The 19,551-nt window shown below is 44.9% G+C and overlaps 1 protein-coding gene across 1 annotated transcript; it reads left to right on the forward strand.

The window, feature by feature from the left end:
* Positions 1-1,059: 1,059 nt before the first annotated feature.
* COPS3 (COP9 signalosome subunit 3) lies at positions 1,060-18,750 on the forward strand. Its single transcript, XM_081839929.1, has 12 exons — positions 1,060-1,214; positions 9,748-9,877; positions 10,143-10,255; positions 10,351-10,400; positions 11,452-11,544; positions 12,727-12,906; positions 14,071-14,211; positions 14,824-14,997; positions 15,301-15,387; positions 16,254-16,367; positions 17,495-17,575; positions 18,436-18,750. The coding sequence occupies exons 1-12, from the start codon at positions 1,160-1,162 to the stop codon at positions 18,487-18,489; spliced, it is 1,272 nt and encodes a 423-aa protein (XP_081696055.1). The 5' UTR covers positions 1,060-1,159; the 3' UTR covers positions 18,490-18,750.
* Positions 18,751-19,551: the final 801 nt, after the last annotated feature.

The following is a 19,551-nucleotide window of genomic DNA, read 5'->3' on the forward strand; positions in this document are numbered from 1 at the left end:
TTTTTCTTTTCTTTTTTCTGATTGTGATATCTGTTTTATTATGAAAAACTTTAATATATATATATATATATATAAAGTATCTGATGAAATAGATTCTCCAATCCATGGAAATTGTGCCATTAGGCACCTCCTGCCCCTGAGCTGTTTCTCTGCAAGTCAATTATTATGAGAACTACTATTTAATAAAGGTTGCCCGAGTTTGCTTTCTTCCTCTTTCCTCCCTATCCATTTTTCCTTTTGTAATGTGGAATTTTTTTTAGACTGTAAGGCTGCAGGCAGGGACTGTCTTATTTATAACTGATTTTATGCAATTGGCTGTGCTTTCTTTGGCCCAAGAGTAGGGTACAAATGCACCTAAATAAATAAATTAAAATGTGTTAATCTTTAAATTGCCACAAGGATCTTTTGTTCTTTTTGCTTATGTAACTGTGCTACACTCCCCCAAACAGCAACAAAACAATGATGATGATACGATGATGTGATAGTGAAGTGAGAAGCAGGGAAGTGACAAGCAGCCATAACCGGAAGATGCCATGTGCTTCTGAGTGGCGTGACGTACTCTGTGTGACATCACACCGCGTCTGACGTCACCCTGACCCTTAGCAACTAGACTGGGCTGTCGCTGCATTCTTACTATGTTTTTGTATGCTAGACAGGGTAGAAAGCTGCAAAGGGCATTGTGGCCACCTAAATGTCTTATCTGGGAGGGAGATAAGGCAGTTTATTACGGGCTGGGTGCTTCTCCATGACGACAATTTGAAAGCAGACCAGGCGGGTTGCGGTGCCAGGCTAAAGAAGCCACCCTTCCCCGGTCCCAAACGCGCAGCTAGCGAGTCGAGAGCGCGAGTGACAGTTGGCGGCCGCCTCTGTTTACACCGGGGAAGGCCGCTTCCGGGTTGAGGGCCTGGAGCGGCGGTTCCCATGGCAACGCCCTTGCTTAGGCCCGCGCGCCGGCGCCGGCAATGACGCCCGGGGAGCTCCGCCCCCACGGCCCTCCGAAGCGGCGTCTGATTGGCCCTGCGCGGGCGGTGACGCTGCCTCAGGAGGGAGAAGAGGCGACTTCCTCCCTTCCTCCCGCCCCCTCCTTCCCCGGCGCGGGGCCCGCTCCGTCTCCCCCGCCTCGCTGCTCTCCCGCCGCGGCCTCCCGCGAGCCGCCAAGATGGCGTCCGCCTTGGAGCAGTTCGTCAACAGCGTCCGGCAGCTCTCGGCCCAAGGTGACCGCCGGGGAGCCGGGCTGAGGGGGCCAGGCCGGGGGGCGCGCGGGGGGTCAAGCCGGGCGCCTCCGGCTCTCCTCGGCCCCCAGCCGCGCACGTGAATGGGCAGAGCGAAAGCGGCCTGGTGGGAGGAGGAGGAGGAGGGGGACGTGGGTTCGAATCCCGCTCCGGGGTGGTGGTGGTGGGGGGTGTCGGGGAAAGAAGCCCCCCCGGGCTGCCTTCTCGGGAGGGAAACGGGCGCGGCTCCCCATTTTCGCGGGTCGTTTTAGGATTAACCCCTTTAACGTTTGCCTCGTGCAAGGGATTTTTTTTGGGGGGGGGGTACAGATCCGACGCATGTTGTAAAGGCGGTGGGGGAAGAGGTTTAGGGATGGTTAGAATGAAATAGTGCTGGAAGTCGTGGACAACCAGTGAGCCTAAGAAGAAGAGAAGAGCCCTTGTGGATCAGGCCAGTGGCCCATCTTACTTTCGCAGTGAATGAACATTTGCCTGCGGGGAAACCAGCGGCGCAGGACCTGAGCACAAGACCGTTTTCCAGCAACTGATATTCAGAAGCATTGCTGCCTCCAACTGTGGAGGCAAAGATTAGCCACCAAGGCGAGTAGCCCTGCCCTCCGTGAATTTGTATATTCTGTCTTTCAAAGCCATCCAGTGAATTTGTATATTCTGTCTTTCAAAGCCATCCAGGTCGGTGGTCGTCATTGCCAATGCGGGAGCGAGTTACAGTTCAACTATGCGCTGCTTGAAGATCTTCCTTTTATCCGACATAAATCTTCCAACACTGGTGAATGGTGGAAGCGTAGAATTTCAGAGTTGGGAGGGACCCTGAGGGTCATTCAGTCCAACCCCCTGCAATGCAGTAATCTCAACAAAAGCGTCCATGACAGATGGCCATCCAGCCTCTGTTTAAAACCCCCCAAGGAAGGAGGGCCCAACACCTCTCGCAGGAATCTGTTCCACTTCCAAACAGCTCTTAGTGTCAGAATGTTCTTTCTGATATTTAGACGGAATCTCCTTTCTTGTATCTTGAAGCCACTCGTTCAGGTCCTATGCTCTGGAGCAAGAGAAAACAAGCTTGCTCCATCTTGTTATGTGGCCGCCAAGACCACATAACACCAGTCTTGAAAGACCTACATTGGCTCCCAGTACGTTTCCGAGCACAATTCAAAATGTTTGTGTTGACCTTTAAAGCCCTAAATGGCCTCGGCCCAGTAGACCTGAAGGAGCGTCTCCACCACCATCGTTCTGCCCAGACACTGAGGTCCAGCTCCGAGGGCCTTCTAGCGGTTCCCTCACTGCAAGAAGTGAGGTTACAGGGAACCAAGCAGAGGGCCTTCTTGGTAGTGGCGCCTGCCCTGTCGAACGCCCTCCCATCAAATGTCAAAGAGATAAACAACTACCTGACATTTAGAAGACACCTGAAGGTAGCTCTGTTCAGGGAAATTTTTAATGCGTGACATTTTAATGTATTTTTAATCTTTGTTGGAAGCCACCTAGAGTGGCTGGGGAAACCCAGCCGGATGGGCAGGGTACAAATAATAAATTATTATTATTATTATTATTATTATTATTATTATTATCTTCCATGTCCCAGTCCTTTAGATATTGGAAGCTGCCTTTCATATCTCCTCTCAGTCTCCTCTTACCCAGGCTAAACACACCCAACTCCCTCAATTGTTCCTCACAACAGAACAATTTTAGTGTATTTCTGGTTTTTATGGAAGCCGCCCAGAGTGGCTGGGGAAACCCAGCCAGATGGGCGGGGTACAAATAATAATTTTATTATTATTATTATTATTATTATTATTATTATTTTATTATTATTATTATTATTATTATTATTATAAAAGCAAGGACTTCTTACGCAGCACTTAGTTAAAACTATGGAAATCGGTTCCCGCAGGAGGCCGTGGTGGCCACCGACTCTCCTATGAGAAAAGGTTGCAGCATTTGGGACTTTCTAGTTCAGATCAAAGAGGTGACAAGAGGTGACATAGTAGTTTATCAAGAAAGCAGGAAGAGAGAGGTTTTTCTCCCTCACTCAATGCTAGAACTTGTGAACATCTAGATTAATAAAATGTATGTTAAAAAAAAAGAAGAACTTGTGAACATCTAACGAAGCTGAATGTTGGAAGATTCAAGACAGATAAAGGTCCTCCTTCACACAGTGCAGTTAAACTGGAATTTGCTTCCGCAGGAGGCAGTGATGGCCCCCAACCTGGATGACTTTAAAAGAGGATGAAACACATTCATTGAGGACAAGGCTATCAGTGGCTACTAGCCACAATGGCTGTGTTGTACTACCACTATCACATGTCATACTTTCGAATACCAGTTGCTGAGAATTGCAGCTCGGGAGAATGCTATTGCATTCATGTCCATCTTGCAGGCTGCCCTTGGACATCAGGTCAGCCTGATGAGAACAAGATCCTGGACTAGATGGGCCATTGGCCTGATCCACCCGGTTCGCCTTATGTTCCTGTGTTGTTCTCATGTCCTGCTTGTGGGTTTTGCGGAGGCTCACCAACCCGTGTTGCTGGCCACTGTGGGATGATGGGCTAGATGCGCCTTTGCTCCAATCTGTTTAGTGTTACGTTCTTATGATGCTACTGCGTCAATAAGCCTCATGATGATAATGCAGCCTTGAAACAAGCCTACCAATGTTACTGCCTGCAAAACATTTCTACCAGCTTGCTGGAATCACTAAAAAAGGATGTAGTGCACTATCTGTTCTGCAGCAGCCTGCTGTGTTTCTGTGCTGGCTGCTTGGTGTATATCTTAGGTGCAGAAGAGCAGTGGAACCCTGCATCCTTCCTTCATCAACCACCTTATTCATCTGCATGGAATTCCTTTTTGGATATGGTTATCAAGCTAATGCTAAATACAAGACTGTGATAATGTGTGCAGCCCTGAGCTCTTTGAAGGTTAAGAGGGATATAAATGCTAAAACTAGGTAAATAATAATAATAGTAATAATAATAATAATTTATCATTTATACCCCACCAACCTGGCTGTGTTTCCCCAGCCACTCTGGGTGGCTTCCAACAAAATATTAAAATACAATAGTCTGTTAAACATTAAAAGCTTCCCTAAACATGGAGAAGTTTCCTTTTAGTGCCTTGCACCAGGTGGCTCTGACAGCTACTACTATTACTACTAACAGTAATTACTACTACTACTACTTATTGTTTTTCCCCTATGTTTTTAGCTATTCATATTTTCACCTTGAGTCCCTGCCCGGGGGGGGGGGGGAGTGGGGTGTCAATAAATGGATTCAAATAAATAACTACCATTGTTATTGGGGCTTTGAAGAATAACATTAAAAAGGACAGATTCCTAACCAACAAGGAGTTTAGTCTACTTTTTGACAGTAGAAAAGGAATCTTAGAGAGATGAGGGTAGCAAGTGCGAGTAGTTATTAATCCTTAGGTTTGATTTTGAGCTACAAGCCTTGAGGTGATGGCTTTTGAGGAAGGCTTTGAAGTTGTTGGGGGGAGGGGAGAGATGGAACCATCTACCCATTCAGAGCAAGGCTTCAAGGCATAAGGGGAAGAATGAATGGGGGCAAGAAGTGAATGGCCATCTTGCCAGAGTTATACCATGTTGACAGAACATTAGGAAAACCCTACCAACACAAGGAGATCCTTTAAGTTTTACAGTGGTGCCCCGCAAGACGAATGCCTCGCTAAACGAAAAACCCGCAAGACGAAAGGGTTTTCCGATTTTTTAGCGGCTTCGCAAGACGAATTTCCCTATGGGCTTGCTTCGCAAGACGAAAGCCCATAGGGAAATCTCCGGGGATAGTGGGGAAGCGCAGCGCTCCTTCTCCTCTGTTCCTGGACCTGTCCTGAAGGCTTGCGGTGGGAGGTCCGGGAACAGAGGAGAAGGCGCGCAGCGCTTCTCCTCTGTTCCCGGGGCTTGCGGTGGGAGGAGGGTTTTTCCTCCCCACCGCCAACATTCAGAACAGCATTCTGAATGTTGGCAGTGGGGAGGAAAGCCCTCCTCCCACCGCAAGCCTTCAGGACAGGTCCGGGAACAGAGGGGAAGGCGGCAGCGCTTCTCCTCTGTTCCCGGACCTGTCTTGAAGACTTGCGGTTGGAGGAAGGTTTTCCTCCCCACCGCCAACATTCAGAAGGCTGTTCTGAAGGCTGGCGGTGGGAAGAAAAGCCCTTCTCCCCCGCCAGCCTTCAGAAGAGTTCCCCGCAGGGCTCCCCAAGCTGCGAATGTCTGCCCCGCGCAAGGGGCGCTCTGAAGCAGACCGCCCCTCGTGCGGGGCAGCAGCCTGCTATCCGCAGCTTGGAGAGCCCTGCGGGGAAGTCCTGCAGGGCTCCCCAAGCTGTGAATGTCTGCCCCGCGTGAGGGGCGCTCTGCTTCAGAGCGCCCCTCGCGCCGGGCAGCAGGCTGCTATCCGCAGCCTAGGCAGCCCTGCAGCCTAGGCAGCCCTGCAGGAACTCTTCTGAAGGCTGGCGGCGGGAGAAGGGCTTTTCTTCCCACCGCCAGCCTTCAGAAGGCTGTTCTGAAGGCTGGCGGTGGGGAGAAAAGTCCTTCTCCGCCCGCCAGCCCTCTGAAGGCGGTCTCCCTAGGAACGCATTAATTGATTTTCAATGCATTCCTATGGGAAACCGTGCTTCGCAAGACGAAAAACTCGCAAGAAGAAAAAACTTGCGGAACGAATTAATTTCGTCTTGCGAGGCACCACTGTATTTGAAGGTTTATGTCTGAAGACAAGGAGGTTTCTAGCACTAAGGTGAAACTGTGACACTCCCTTGCTATTTTCGCTATCTTTTTTTTTTTTTTACTGCTATTGTTTTGCTATGTTATTATAAAATTATTTTTGTATAGTTTGTTTGAAATGTATTCCTGTTTCCTGTGTTGTTAAGCCACTTTGAGCATATTTTTTGTAGCAAAGCAGCGTACAAATAAAATTAAGGAAGGAAGGGAATAGATGCTACCAAAACAAGCCAGCCCTAACTCAGCACAGCTCTGTTCTTGCTCACTCTTCAAAACATATTGCTGCATCCGCTCAGCATTTGTTAAGCCAGGGTTTTCCAGAGATAAGATGGGCAGTGCTAAATGCATAGGACTACAAAGGCTCAATGTCTAACGGGGGATTTTCAGGGTTAATCAGGGAACAGAAGTGAATAATCTTGCAAGTTCTTTTCAGACACAGCCTGACACTTCGCATTGAACTTTGTGGCATGTTGGGGAGGACAATGAGGAGGGGTGAGAAGTGTTGGGGAGCACGTCTTTCAAATGTTTTGTGTGCTATGTTTTACTGAGCAGGGAACCTGCAGCCCTCCAGATGTTGGTGGAATCTCAACTCACATCCGCCCCTTCCCAGCATGCCCAGTGGTCAGGGATGGTGGGAATTGTAGCCAGAAGCATTTGGAATGCCAGAAATTAGCCATCACTCGTCTAAATAATGGTTCATCTTTCAGAGAGGAAGGAGTATATGTCTTACAAAAAAGATACAACTTATGCTGCCATTCTGTTCTCTGATTCGTACCCAAACCTTGCATTCAGAGGTTATGGGGCATCTCGTGCATGTGACTCTTGTATTCTTCTGATGAGGGCTTTGTAGTGTTGATCTAACTGGTAAAGCTTATGTGTGAATGAGAAACACAGAGTGTCTTATGCATACTGTAGGAGTTCAGCTTAATCTGCCCAATATTGCTTAAACTCAGGTTATACTCTGCATGCACATAATTTTTAAAAATCTTGCCATGCGGGGGGGGGGGGTCAGACCTGTTTGAATTCATGACTTAGCATGTGGCTGAAAGCATTATAATAGCTTCACAGTGTTCTGTGAAGAGAGCCAGTGTGGTGTAGTGGTTAAGAGCGGTAGACACGTAATCTGGGGAACCGGGTTCGCGTCTCCGCTCCTCCACCTGCAGCTGCCGGGTGACCTTGGGCCAGTCACACTTCTCTGAAGTCTCTCAGCCCCACTCACCTCACAGAGTGTTTGTTGTGAGGCAGGAAGGGAAAGGAGAATGTTGGCCGCTTTGAGACTCCTGAAGGGGAGTGAAAGGCGGGATATCAAATCCAAACTCTTCTTCTTCTTCTTCTGTAGAACCTAATGTACGTTTCTTAATCTTTAGCACAGCTATATGTCTTGCAGGACCCCCAACCCCACGCCAGCTACCACTTAAAGATTCTGCATGCAGTAACATACATCTTGTTTGGGACTGGAACAAAGGGAAGCTTTAAGGTTGTCTTACGTTCTTTAAAAAATAACTAGCACTGATGCTTTCTAATTTTGCTCCTAGTCACTTTTGACTGAGCCAAAGTAATATTTCATATTTGTGGTCATTAGTTTTGAATTTGGAGCACAGCTTTGTGTACCTACAATAGATGAGCTCAGAGCTGTAAAAATTTTTCGTACTCCTAGGAATCCAGGTGTGAAAGCATTTGCATGCCTTTTTTTTTAAAAAAAGCTCAGTTTTCTTGGAGGATTCACAATTTATTCATTTAAATGAATAAACAACATTGTACAGTACATTTTTTTTTGCATTGTGGAGGGGCAAATGTCAGGCTTGAGGGATCTATTTCCCCCCCCTAGATCCCTGAGAGCCAGATTTTTGCATAGTACTGTAGCTGAGTGCACAGAGCTCCGCTTGAATACATGCATACCCCAATAATTTGTTTTTGTTACCAGCTGTCAACTTTGTCACATAAAAATCCCCTTCTCATCCCCCATTTCAACTTTCCTTCATTTCAGAAGCCAGTGACAGAGGCTTTCACTTGTTGTCATTGTTAAAATGGCTGGCAGTCAGAAACCCTTGCTGGGCTGCTGCACATCACGCAGATATCTAATGCTAAATCTAAATCTGCATTTGCCCAGCCTGCTCTATATAAATGCTTCATCTAAGGTTTGAGGAAAGACTTGTACTATTTTTTCAATAGCTGTCCTAGGATTTCAGCTGTGGTGCTGTCCATGGTATTTCATGTGTCTTGGGATTTTCACTCTCTTACCTCACATTCCAGCTGTTTTAATCTGAAAATTAAACCCTCTACAAAAGTGAAGCATAATTCATATTATATTAGAATATACTTAAACTCCCACAAACTGATGTTGTTGCTTATTTAAAGCTTGGAGACTAGGGATAGCTAATATGATGCTCTCCAGATCTTGTTGGGCTCCAAACCCCATCAGTCCCAGCCAGCACAACATCTAGAAGGCACCAGGTTGGCTGTCCTTGTTGCATTCTCATGCTGCACTTAACTTTGGGTGCTTCCAACTTGCTGGACAATTTAAAAATACAGTTTGCCGAAGTTCGTTAGCAACAGACCCTTCACGGAAATGGCTGGATGTAAGAACAGGCCAGTTTGATTGACCTCTTTCCCACAGCGCCCAACCACAGCTCTCTTCTGATATTCTGTGGTAGACAATTTCTGAACATGGATGCTCCCTTCAGATGTTGTAGCCAATAGCGATTGATGAACCTCTACATCTCTGTGGATTCGTCTAATCTAGCCTTTCTCAGCCTTGGGTCCCCAGATGTTTTTGGCCTACAACACCCATCATCCCTGACCACTGGTCCTGTGAGCTAGGGATCATGGGAGTTGTAGGCCAAAAACATCTGGGGATCCAAGGCTGAGAACCACTGGACTCTAATCCTTGTTTCCCAAGCTGCCTTCCAGCTAGTGGTGATTGCCACACCTTATGACAGTGGATTCTCAAGCATTGTGTGAACTGGAGGTGGGGAGATGGACTGTAGCACCCCTGTTCTCTTGCACTTCCTTACTCGGAGCTCTGAGCTCAAGTTCTGTATGGTGTCGTGATGGGTGTGTCAACGGTGTTGAATAGGAGGGGCACTACTTCAGTTTCGGCTGGGGGCAGTGGTGGAGGGTTTCAAGTGGTGCTTGTAGAATAATAGCAAAGGAGGCAATCAGTTTTATCTGCAGCACCTGTTAAAACACCCCTCTCTCTCTGTAGAAGGCACCCATTGCCTTCCATTATTCCATCGTATTCCATCATAGAATTGTAGAGCTGGAATGTATCTCTCTTCTTCCGTAAGAGGCTTTTCACCACTCCGAATGTACTTAGGAAGAGCCAATCGGTGCAAACAGGTTCAGCTCAAAATAGAGCTAAGGTTCATTTGCAGCACGCACACTTCCTTCTCATCTCTGCCCCTTTATCATTTCTTCCTAGACCATAACAGCAGTGCTTCAAAGATAGGTATGTCCTTCCTCTCGAGGAGGAGAAAGGACTGTGAAGCATTGTCCTCTTATTCATTGCCCAAGATAATGATGCTGGTCATATTTCCATGGCACATGCTTTTCACGCAGAAGGTCCCTGACTTCCCCAGGTAGGACTGGGCAGGGCTTCTCTCTGAAATCTTGGAGAGATGCTGCCAGTCAGTGTCAGACGTACTGAGCAAGGTGAGCCAAAGGTCTGACTTGGTGCAAGGGAGCCTCCTATGTCCTTGCACTTGGTGCAAACTCAGAGGGTACGTAAAGGTCCGACGGGGAGCCTTTGCTTTATATACTTTTATTGAGCTGAAATGTAACAGCCCCTTTTTCTTGTTCCAGGGCAAATGACTCAGCTTTGTGAACTGATCAACAAAAGTGGAGAGCTGCTAGCAAAAAACCTCTCTCACCTGGATACGGTGCTCGGTGCCCTGGATGTTCAAGAACACTCCTTAGGGGTTCTTGCAGTCTTGTAAGTTACTTTCCTTCATTTGAAATTTTTGAAGCGAAGGTTTGAAAGGGTGTACGGACTTGCTGTATGCAAGTTTTTATATTTTTATTCACGAAGGTTGCATATTACTATGTTTCCATTGCAAGTAATGTTAGAATGTGCAGATTGAAGCAATGGTTCATTGCCTTTGGAGCAGTCCTGTTCTGCATTCTGGCAGCTTTTAAGAGCCGTGCCCATTTTCACGTGAAAGCTCCTGTTAAAACGTGGGTTCTGTCTTCGTTTTCAGGTTTGTGAAGTTTTCCATGCCCAGCGTCCCTGACTTCGAAACGTTATTCTCGCAGGTCCAGCTTTTTATCAGCACTTGTAATGGGGAACACATTCGATACGCAACAGACACTTGTGAGTTACTTCGGCAGACTTGCATCTTGCCACGTTTGACGTGTTCGCCTTGTGGGGCTTCTCATTCTTTCTTTTTCTTGTTTCGTTGTCTCTAGTTGCTGGCCTGTGTCACCAGTTAACCAATGCCCTTGTGGAGCGGAAGCAGGTAAACAAGCCCAAACATGCTCCAGATTCTCTTTCGGGTGCTGGGATAGTACATGTCTTCTGGCCAACTAAAATTTTGCCTTTCCTCGTGCACTAATTCTGAACCTTTTCTCTTTTCTGTTGGTATGTCCCTGTTCACTTCTTTGGAGTATGTTGCACAATATAACTTTGCTATTTTTATACTAGAGGAGGTATTTTTATTCTGACCCTGGGACCGGCGGTATGTTTCCCAGCCCTTCCAATGCCTGGGATACAGCAGAACCACCATGCCATGTTAGATCACTGGGCCTGGTAGATCACTGGCATCATAAAAGGAGGCCTGTTGAGTGTCATCTGGCACCAGTAGAGAGAGGGGCCTTCTTCATGGTAGTGCCTACCCTCTGGGGTGCTCTGCTCCTTGGGTTTTTTTTTTGGGGGGGGGAGACACTGATGATTTGGTGCCTCTGCTATTTAGTAAAAACTTCATTTGATTTATTTATCGCTCCTTTTCTTTCAAAAATGAAAATCAGTGTGACTTACAACAAATTAACATTTAAACAGAATTAATTGGTATTTGTATAAATTTTATAATTGGGTAATATTAGAAAAGCAATACAAATCATTTCGGGGGGGGGGGACACACCAAGGATCGTACAGCCTAAAATACATACACGCACACATCCTACCCTGCTAAAATTAAAATCCAATACTTGGGTGAATGAGAGTGTTTTTGCCTGCCACCTAAAAACTGATAGTGATGGCACCAGGTGTGCCTCCCTGGGAAGAGCGTTCCATAGAAGTGGGGCCACCACTGAAACGACTCATTCTTGGGCCCTCCCTGATAATTCACACTTGTTTCCTTGTGCTCTTTTATCAGTGATGCTTGTTTCTCTGTTTTAAATGATTTGAACCTTTGTTTTCCTTTTGCTGCAAGATTTCTTTTTAATGTTCGCGGTAGAGAAATGTCATTTATTAGATTAAAGTCAGTTGTTGGTGGCTTTTCGTTTATAAGTGCTGCCGCCAGGGTCCCTTGCGGAGGCTTCCCTAATGGAGACTTGTTACCTTTCTGACAGCCCCTGCGAGGAATTGGCATTCTCAGGCAAGCCATAGACAAGATGCAGATGAACACCAACCAGCTGACCTCAATACATGCAGATCTTTGCCAGGTAAGGGAACCTGGAAGGCTAACAGGCTGAGTGCTTTTGCTTCAAGTGTGCTCACAGTGCAGGAAGCTTCAGCAAAACATCCTCATGATCCCTTCCAGCCATGTATATTCCAGTGAAGAGCTTGAAACAAAAGTAAAGGCTCATCAAGTATGTCTGCTGCTTGCTGTGCTGCTGCAGAACTTCTGAGTCATGGCGACCTTTCCTGCAGCACTGCAGAGTTCCTTACAAAGCTAGTTGTTCACAGTGGGCAGTTGGTCAACAGTGACGTGGCATCTCCCTGTTTAGCTTTCGACTCAACCCTGGGAATAGATAAAGTTGCTTACAGCAATGAAGTATTCAGATACATTGTGCCGCCAGTAACCTTGCGACTCCAGGTAGCTGTGTGAATTGGCATCAAGTCGCTTCAATAGACAGAGAAGCTTGTTCCGTTTCTCTTTCAGTCTGGCTCCAGAGATGAGACAAGCTGTTAGATGATCTTTAATGCCATGCTTAAAACAAACATAAAGCCTAACCAGAAAAGTACCAAATAGAAACAAACAACGCTTAACACACCTTTGTATGACATACATAACCTTCAGTGGTTCGGTGTGCAACAGTTAACATGTTTTAGCATGAATAATACTTGCAGGCTTATAAAGTGGGACTTGCAGGCTTATAAAGTGGGAAGGCAGTCAAAAGTTCTGCTACACCTACATTAACCCAGTTTTTTGAAAGAGTTATTCAAGCATCCTGAGGAAGCCATTTGCATGTTTTGTAAATGCAGTTGTGACCACCCTCTAATCCAGTCATTGGCTCTCCAGCTGACTACAACTCCCATCATCTCTAGCTAACAGGACCAGTGGTCAGGGATGATGGGAATTGTAGTCCCAAAACAGCTGGAGGGCCAAGTTTGGCCATCACTGCCCTAAACTCACTCTTTCCTGACTGCCAATGTAATGGTCCATATTTCTCAGGAGCCCAAATTATTAGGGTTATTTCACTTCAGGGAGGAAACGGGGCTGAGACTCCCAGCATCTTGTTCTTTCGTAAGGTTTCATAATGTAATTCTGTTAGCATTTTGCCATGACTTGTGATTAAAGCTCTGTTCTTAAAGCAGGAAAGATTGGATTTGAACAAAGGCAGTGTGTGAAAGGGGCTGATTGGTTTGTTTGTTTTTGGTAACTCTGGTCTGCTTTGTTTCAGCTCTGTTTGTTAGCAAAATGCTTTAAACCTGCCCTTCCGTATCTAGATGTGGACATGATGGATATTTGTAAGGAGAATGGGGCTTACGATGCAAAGCACTTTCTATGTTACTACTACTATGGTGGAATGATATACACTGGGCTGAAGAACTTTGAAAGAGCACTGTACTTCTATGAGCAGGTAACTTCCCCCACCTCACCTGTGTCTTGAAGGAGAGCTCTCTGTGCCTCAGGAGGGGTCAACTTCAGGCTGTAACAGCTCTGTTGATGGGCGCATCAGAAGCTACTAGATTTCCCCAGTCATTTCTGGTTGCAGCAAGAGCCTGCAAATAATGAAAAAGAAGACTTCCTCCACTTACAAAACCTATCCTCACCTGGAGACAATTCTTAGCACCCATAACAGTATAGGCCGTTAGCAAGTCTGTGCTGCGATTCAGCATAGTTCAGGAACAAAGGAAAAAACATGTCTGCTTCCCTTTGTGTCCAGCAAAAACAGCAGTATAGCAAAAGCAACATACAACGGAAGTTCCCAGCAGACTGTGCTGGACATAAACAGGCATGTGATGCACAACAGTCACGTCTGTCCCTTTTAAGGTGGAATGGAACTATATCCTAACAGTGTTCCCTTTAACTGATGCTTCTGCCTAACAAATGGACTGATATACAATATTGGGGGGGGGACATATTTCAGCCTGAGGGCACATCCCCTTCTGAGAGACCTTGCAAGGGCCACAGGTCAGTGGTTGGTGGAGGCAGAGGCAAAAGTGAGCAGAACAATGGATGTAAATGTTACCTTGGATACAATAGGCTTGTTTCTGCACACACCCCTCTCTCTCCTCCATCCAGTCAAGCCAGAGGCCTGATCAGAGTTCAGGGAACGTATCCCAGCTGGGCAGAATCACCCAGGGTGCAAAACAGGGACGTGGTCTGGGGGAGAGTTCCAAAGGCCAGATGGAGAGGCTTGGGGGCTGCATTTGTCCCCTGCAGCTGAGGTTCCCCACCCCTGGTATACATACACCCCTGGTATAAAAGGGAAGGAACAAAGGGAAGGGACCAAGCCATTCCCATATATACCATTCCTTGTTTATTCCGAGAAAATAATGACTGGGAACCCAAGAGCAAGCATTGATTTAGGATTGTGGTTTGTTTGGAAGGAAACAGAAGTTTTTTTCTCTACTGGAGCACACGAGGAGCAACAGGGGAGAGCTTTTGCTGCATGTGCACAGCATAATCTGCTTGACCATGGCTCACGGATTAGGACTGAATGCAAATGCAGCCTCTCTCCGTGTATTTGTTTGTTTCCGGTGATTTTCATTTGCTCCCTTAATTTTGTTTTCTTTTACAGGCTATAACAACTCCTGCCATGGCAGTCAGTCATATTATGTTGGAATCCTATAAAAAGTATATCCTAGTTTCATTGATACTACTTGGCAAAGTGCAGCAACTGCCGAAGTATACCTCCCAGATAGTGGGTAGGTTCATTAAGGTAAGACTCCAGAAATCCTGTACTGGTGCATTATTTTTTTAAAAAAAGGCAAAACTGTGATGGAGGAGGAGAATTTTAATCGCAGTAGTTTTGGGGTCATAGCAGTGCAAAAAAGTGGAAAAAATTAAAGCAGAAAACAGAATTTACAGGAACATGCATCAAAATCAATACTTGCTATTTAAAATTGAGCATTAGTAAAAGTAATAATTGGAATTAATTAAATTAATGGGCAAAGCTGTGCAGTCGGAGTTGTCTGTTTTCTCTCCTGCTTTTAGAAGAACAGGAGATTTTTGTGAATAGCAGACTCATTCCAGGTTATAAGGAGAAGAGGTGTTGCTCAGTGGTGGTGCATAACCTTTGCAGTCCAGGTCCTCTATTCAATCCCTGGAATCCCCAGCTAACAATGATTTTGGGTAGCAGAGGTGGGGAAATCTTGGGGCCTTGGAAAGCTGCTTCCAGCCAGAGCAGGCAGTACTGGACTAAATAGACCAATGCTTTGTGTTGGGATAAGACAACTCTTGAGATCACTAGTTCCCAATGGGGGTCCTCATCGGTGTTTTGAGTTGCCCTTCTCTGCATTTGAAAAAGTCTTATTTTGCTTTCTCATCACAGCCACTTAGCAACGCCTACCATGAATTAGCGCAAGTGTATGCAACCAATAAGCCCTCGGAGCTACGGAATCTGGTGAATAAGCACAGCGAGACCTTCACCAGGGATAATAATATGGGTTTGGTGAAGCAGTGCTTGTCATCTCTCTATAAAAAGAACATTCAGAGGCTAACTAAGGTGAGGCATCCATTCTGCTGTATTCTTATGAGTCCTTGGGAACATTATGCAGGTGTGTCTTAGCTGAGGGTCTTTTGCCACCTGGCAAAATTGCTTGTCTGGTTCTCATGGGTGCTTTCATAAAGTCTAAAATGTTACCTGCCGACAGCATCACACACCTGGCTTCTGATTATCCTGGCTTCTGCCCTTTTGCAGGCTTTCAGGGGTGGTCCTGGGTGTGCTGTGTAGGATGCTAGTTCCCCATGAGAGTTGGTCAGAGTTTGCAGAAATCTCTAATGAATCTGCTCTGCTTCTGGATTTCAGACATTTTTAACACTGTCGTTACAAGACATGGCAAGTAGAGTGCAGCTATCAGGGCCTCAGGAAGCAGAAAAATATGTCCTTCATATGGTAAGGAATGTTGCTTTTTGAACGAAATGTCAAGTCAGATTTATTTGAGTGTCCCTTTTCTGCATATATTGCTTTCAGTAGCGATCAACTTAATTGCAGACAATTGAAACTAGAGATCATATGGAATATGCACAACTTACGGACCTAACATATAGAATAAGAGAACAAGAAGAACATAAGTTTAAAGAAGATTGGAAAATGTTTATTGAATATACAGAGGAAAATTGTGCTTATTTGAAAACGTGGGCAGCATTAAGATAAATTCAACAGTGTAAATAAGTTTTGAGGGATGTAATAATGGAATGCTGAATGGTTTAGTTTATCTAAATTATGCAGGGATTTATGTTATGCAAAATGAACCATGGAAAGAGAAGAAAGGAAGTCACTGATATTTCAAGGTTGTTTAAATGAATATTCTAAAATGTGAAATAGAAAATTTAATAAAAAATTATAGGGGGAAAAAGAAACTAGATGTCATTGCAAGTAGTCAACATTAACCAGTACAATAGGATGATAATGAATATTCCTAACAACTTAATTTACCAGGACAGGCAAAGTTATTATGATATTATTATGATATTTTGATAGCACAAATCAAAACGTATTGATCTTCATGTCAAAACAAGGGTGTTTTTTAATTTTAAATTAGTATTATTATTATTATTATTACTATTATTATTATTATTATTTGGAGACCACACATTCCTGATTATGAGAAGGGAAGCACTGCCTTTCTTGGAGGTTTTGCTGTCAGTTAAGATGCGGGAAATACAGGCAATTGGAGGGTCTTCTGGGTGGGATGGCAGAGGCAAGATGAAACAGGAACAACGCCCAAATCATAAAACACTAAAATCTTGTTATTTCAGATAGAAGATGGCGAAATCTTTGCAAGTATTAACCAGAAGGATGGTATGGTATGTTTCCATGACAACCCTGAAAAGTACAACAATCCAGCTATGCTTCACAATATCGATCAGGAGGTAAATAACCCTTCATTTTCACCTTGGTTATGGTTGCCATGAGCAGCCGAACGAGTCAGTAGACCAGCAAGCTTTATGAATTCCCTATTAATTCTTTAAAAAACAAGCATGTAAATACCTAGCACAATGCAGAGCTGGTTCTAGTCACTGCTGTGCCAGCTTTCAAATTTCCTGGGAGGTGTTCTGATTTAACTCTCAGGAGATAATTGAAAATCATTCCCGCCCACCCTCCTGCCAGGAAGTCTGAAGCAGCATAGTTCATTCTGTCCCCACCTTCCTCTTTCTCCTGTATGGACAGAGCCCACCCCCAGAATCTTCCAGCCTCACAATTAAAGCCCTTGGGATGAATTCAGGCAGTGAATTTATGGAAAGCAGGCCCTTAAACTGATGCTGCTTATGAAGTTGAAAGGCAAGATTCTGGTATTTTGGATATAAGAGAGAGTGAGGGCTGATTTAAACGGCGCTGCTGAAAAATCTCTGCATTTTTACTCTCGGATAAGTCGCCCTGAGTTTCATAGGCCTTGCTTCCAGGTGTGTTCATAAGATGGCAGTCCTCTAAGCTGGGAATCAATCACTGAGCCAAGTGCAAAATTGTGGCTGGGGTCCTGGTGCAGATTGCTGCGGTTAAACAATTGGGCATCGAGGAAGCCTCCTTGCAGACCACCCAGACACCTTTCAACAGATCCTCTTCTACCTTCTGTCTGTTCCTGCCATAGAGACAGCAGAGGGGATGGGCCAAATTCCTTCCTTGCCCTTGGTCGCTGCATTTCAGAATTGATTGTGGCTTTGGGCAGCGGTAACTTCCTGGTGGTTACCTTGACCGGCCCAGTGAAAACGCATTCAATGTTCTCTTCTTCCTTGCTGCCCTGCCCCAGATGCCTGGGTTCTTAGCAACAAACACATATTTGTAACGATACCCAAATCTGTAAAGCAGCAGTCTTGAAGTGAATGGCAAGGGAGAGAGGATAAAGAGTTCAAGGGGGTTACTGGGATGGATTCCAAGAGTCTGGCAAACAGGCTATATATGTGGTGCCTGGGAATTCTGACACACGTCTGACCATAGGGCTTCAATGTGGATGCTGAAGCTAGCAAACTGTGACTGTCCTGTATAATCTGACTCTCCCCAGATGCTGAAATGTATAGAGCTTGATGAGAGACTGAAAGCCATGGATCAGGAGATCACTGTGAACCCTCAGTTTGTGCAGAAGGTAAGTGGCAGGACTCAGCTCTGTTTGGCCTTTTTCATAGATTTTTTTTTTATATATATAATTTTTTATTAATTTCCACAAAAAGAATATATAACACATCACAATTTCAACTTTAACAGATTTTCCAATTTTGGACTTCCCTCAGCCTCTCTGACAATCATCCAAATTTGATTTTTAAGTACACAGTTCTTAAATTCACTATTGCCTTTCGAAAACCATTTGAGACCTGTTTTTCTTTTTTGCAATATTTCTTTAACTTTTACAGAGCTTCTTTAAATGCCACTAACGTTATTTCTCTATCACTTATACCTTCCCAATAGTCCACCAACTTTTTCCAGTCCTCGATAAACTTTTGATCTCGTAGATATCTGATCTTCCCTGTCAATTTGTCCAGTTCTGCATAGTCCATCAATTTTGTTCTCCACTCCTCTATTGTGGCCTTTTTCATAGAATTATAGAATTGTAGACTTGGAAGAGACGTTGAGGACCAACTAGTTTAGCCCTCTGCAATGCGGGAATATGCAGTTGCTGGATTCACAAGGACCTGTTTCTCTTTGTCACCCCCAAATTACAGCTCTTAGTAATTTCCAATGTTTAGAAAAATCACATGGGGAAGAGGGAAAGAGGTGTTGATTGTTAAACTGCTCTGGGAATTGTAGTCCTCTGAGGGGAACAGGAGTCTCCTAACAACTCAGCATCTTTCACAAACTGCTACAGCACTCAGGACCTTTGGGGGAAGCTGTGACTGTTTAATGTTGTATCATAGTGCTTTAAATGTATGGTGCGAATGTGGCCTTTCCTTTTTCTTATTGCCTGTGTTTTGGAAGCAGGTACTAACAACTTTTCCCTTTCCTTGACAGAGTATGGGCTCCCAGGAAGACGAATCAGGAAGCAAACCATCCAGCTATTCTTGAAAATCACATTTTACTTGCTACTCTGTCATAGAGCAACAAAAAAACAGAAAAAAACTAAAGAGAACCACCTTTAGGATCAGAGTGTTAAAAAAAAAAAAAGAACTGTTTCGCCTGGACATTGAGCAAAATTAAAATGATGTCTTCTCAGTACTGTGTGATTCCCCAAATATTCTCTGCAAGGAAAGGAAAAATCTCATTCTGTTGTGGATTTATCTTGAGGTTAACATCGTTAATGCATTAAATAATTTACTTTTTGTTTTACTTGGCTTTGTTTTCATAATGGCCCTTCTTTTCCTCCATGAGACATTCAAGAAGTTTTATGTTGCTTCTTCAGGGAACAAGACAGGGCTAGTTGGTCTAAAAGCTTTTTTTTTTTTTTTTTTTTGCCTCATTTGTTTGAAAGACAACCTTTCTGAATGAACTTTGTATATGAGCAGGATAGCATATTATTAAGGGAGGGGGAATGGTTTATTCTCTCCCCCCCACCCGCCACGCCTAATTAAATTGGTACATACCTTTACTTGGTGGTAGCTATTACTGGATTAAAGACTCCTCAAATCTGACTGGCAAGGGATGAATGGAGAATATTCTCCCAAATTGTACCTGCCTCTCCCATTTCTAAAGCAGAGAAGCTGGCCTCGTGTTAGACGTTTTGATAAGTGAGCCTGTGAACTGCCAGCCATGAACAGAAATTTCTGCCTTGCTAGCGGCCACTGGCTCCGCCTGCTGCTTCCCCTCCTCAACCTCTCAGCTGAGCTTCTCCCATCACGACCACTTGCTTATTCCAGCCCTACCTGGCTTGATCAAAAGGTAGAGAGGAGGTGCTGTTGTGGTCCTGCAGCATCCAGTACATTCTAGGGCATCTCTCTTAAATGACGTACTGTACAGGAGTGCAAAATGATCCCACCATCCTTAAGAACAAGGATCTGTCTTAAAAGCTACACATTCAAAATCAGTCCAGCCAATAGAATTTAGTTGCCCATGTGTGGTTCAGAATTGATCACTGCGATCCGCTCTGGCATGGAAGGTCCGAGTGAATCGTTTCCATGGCTGGTGTGGCTC

The sequence above is a fragment of the Podarcis erhardii genome (assembly GCF_964252035.2).
Source record: "Podarcis erhardii genome assembly, chromosome: 14".
NCBI lineage: Eukaryota > Metazoa > Chordata > Lepidosauria > Squamata > Lacertidae > Podarcis > Podarcis erhardii.

Coding starts and splice junctions, on each gene's coding strand:
- COPS3 (XM_081839929.1), top strand. CDS start 1,160: ATGGCGTCCGCCTTGGAGCAGTTCGTCAACAGCGTCCGGCAGCTCTCG. Junction 9,878..10,142: donor TTAGGGGTTCTTGCAGTCTT/GTAAGTTACTTT, acceptor CTTCGTTTTCAG/GTTTGTGAAGTTTTCCATGC. Junction 16,368..17,494: donor TTCACAATATCGATCAGGAG/GTAAATAACCCT, acceptor GACTCTCCCCAG/ATGCTGAAATGTATAGAGCT.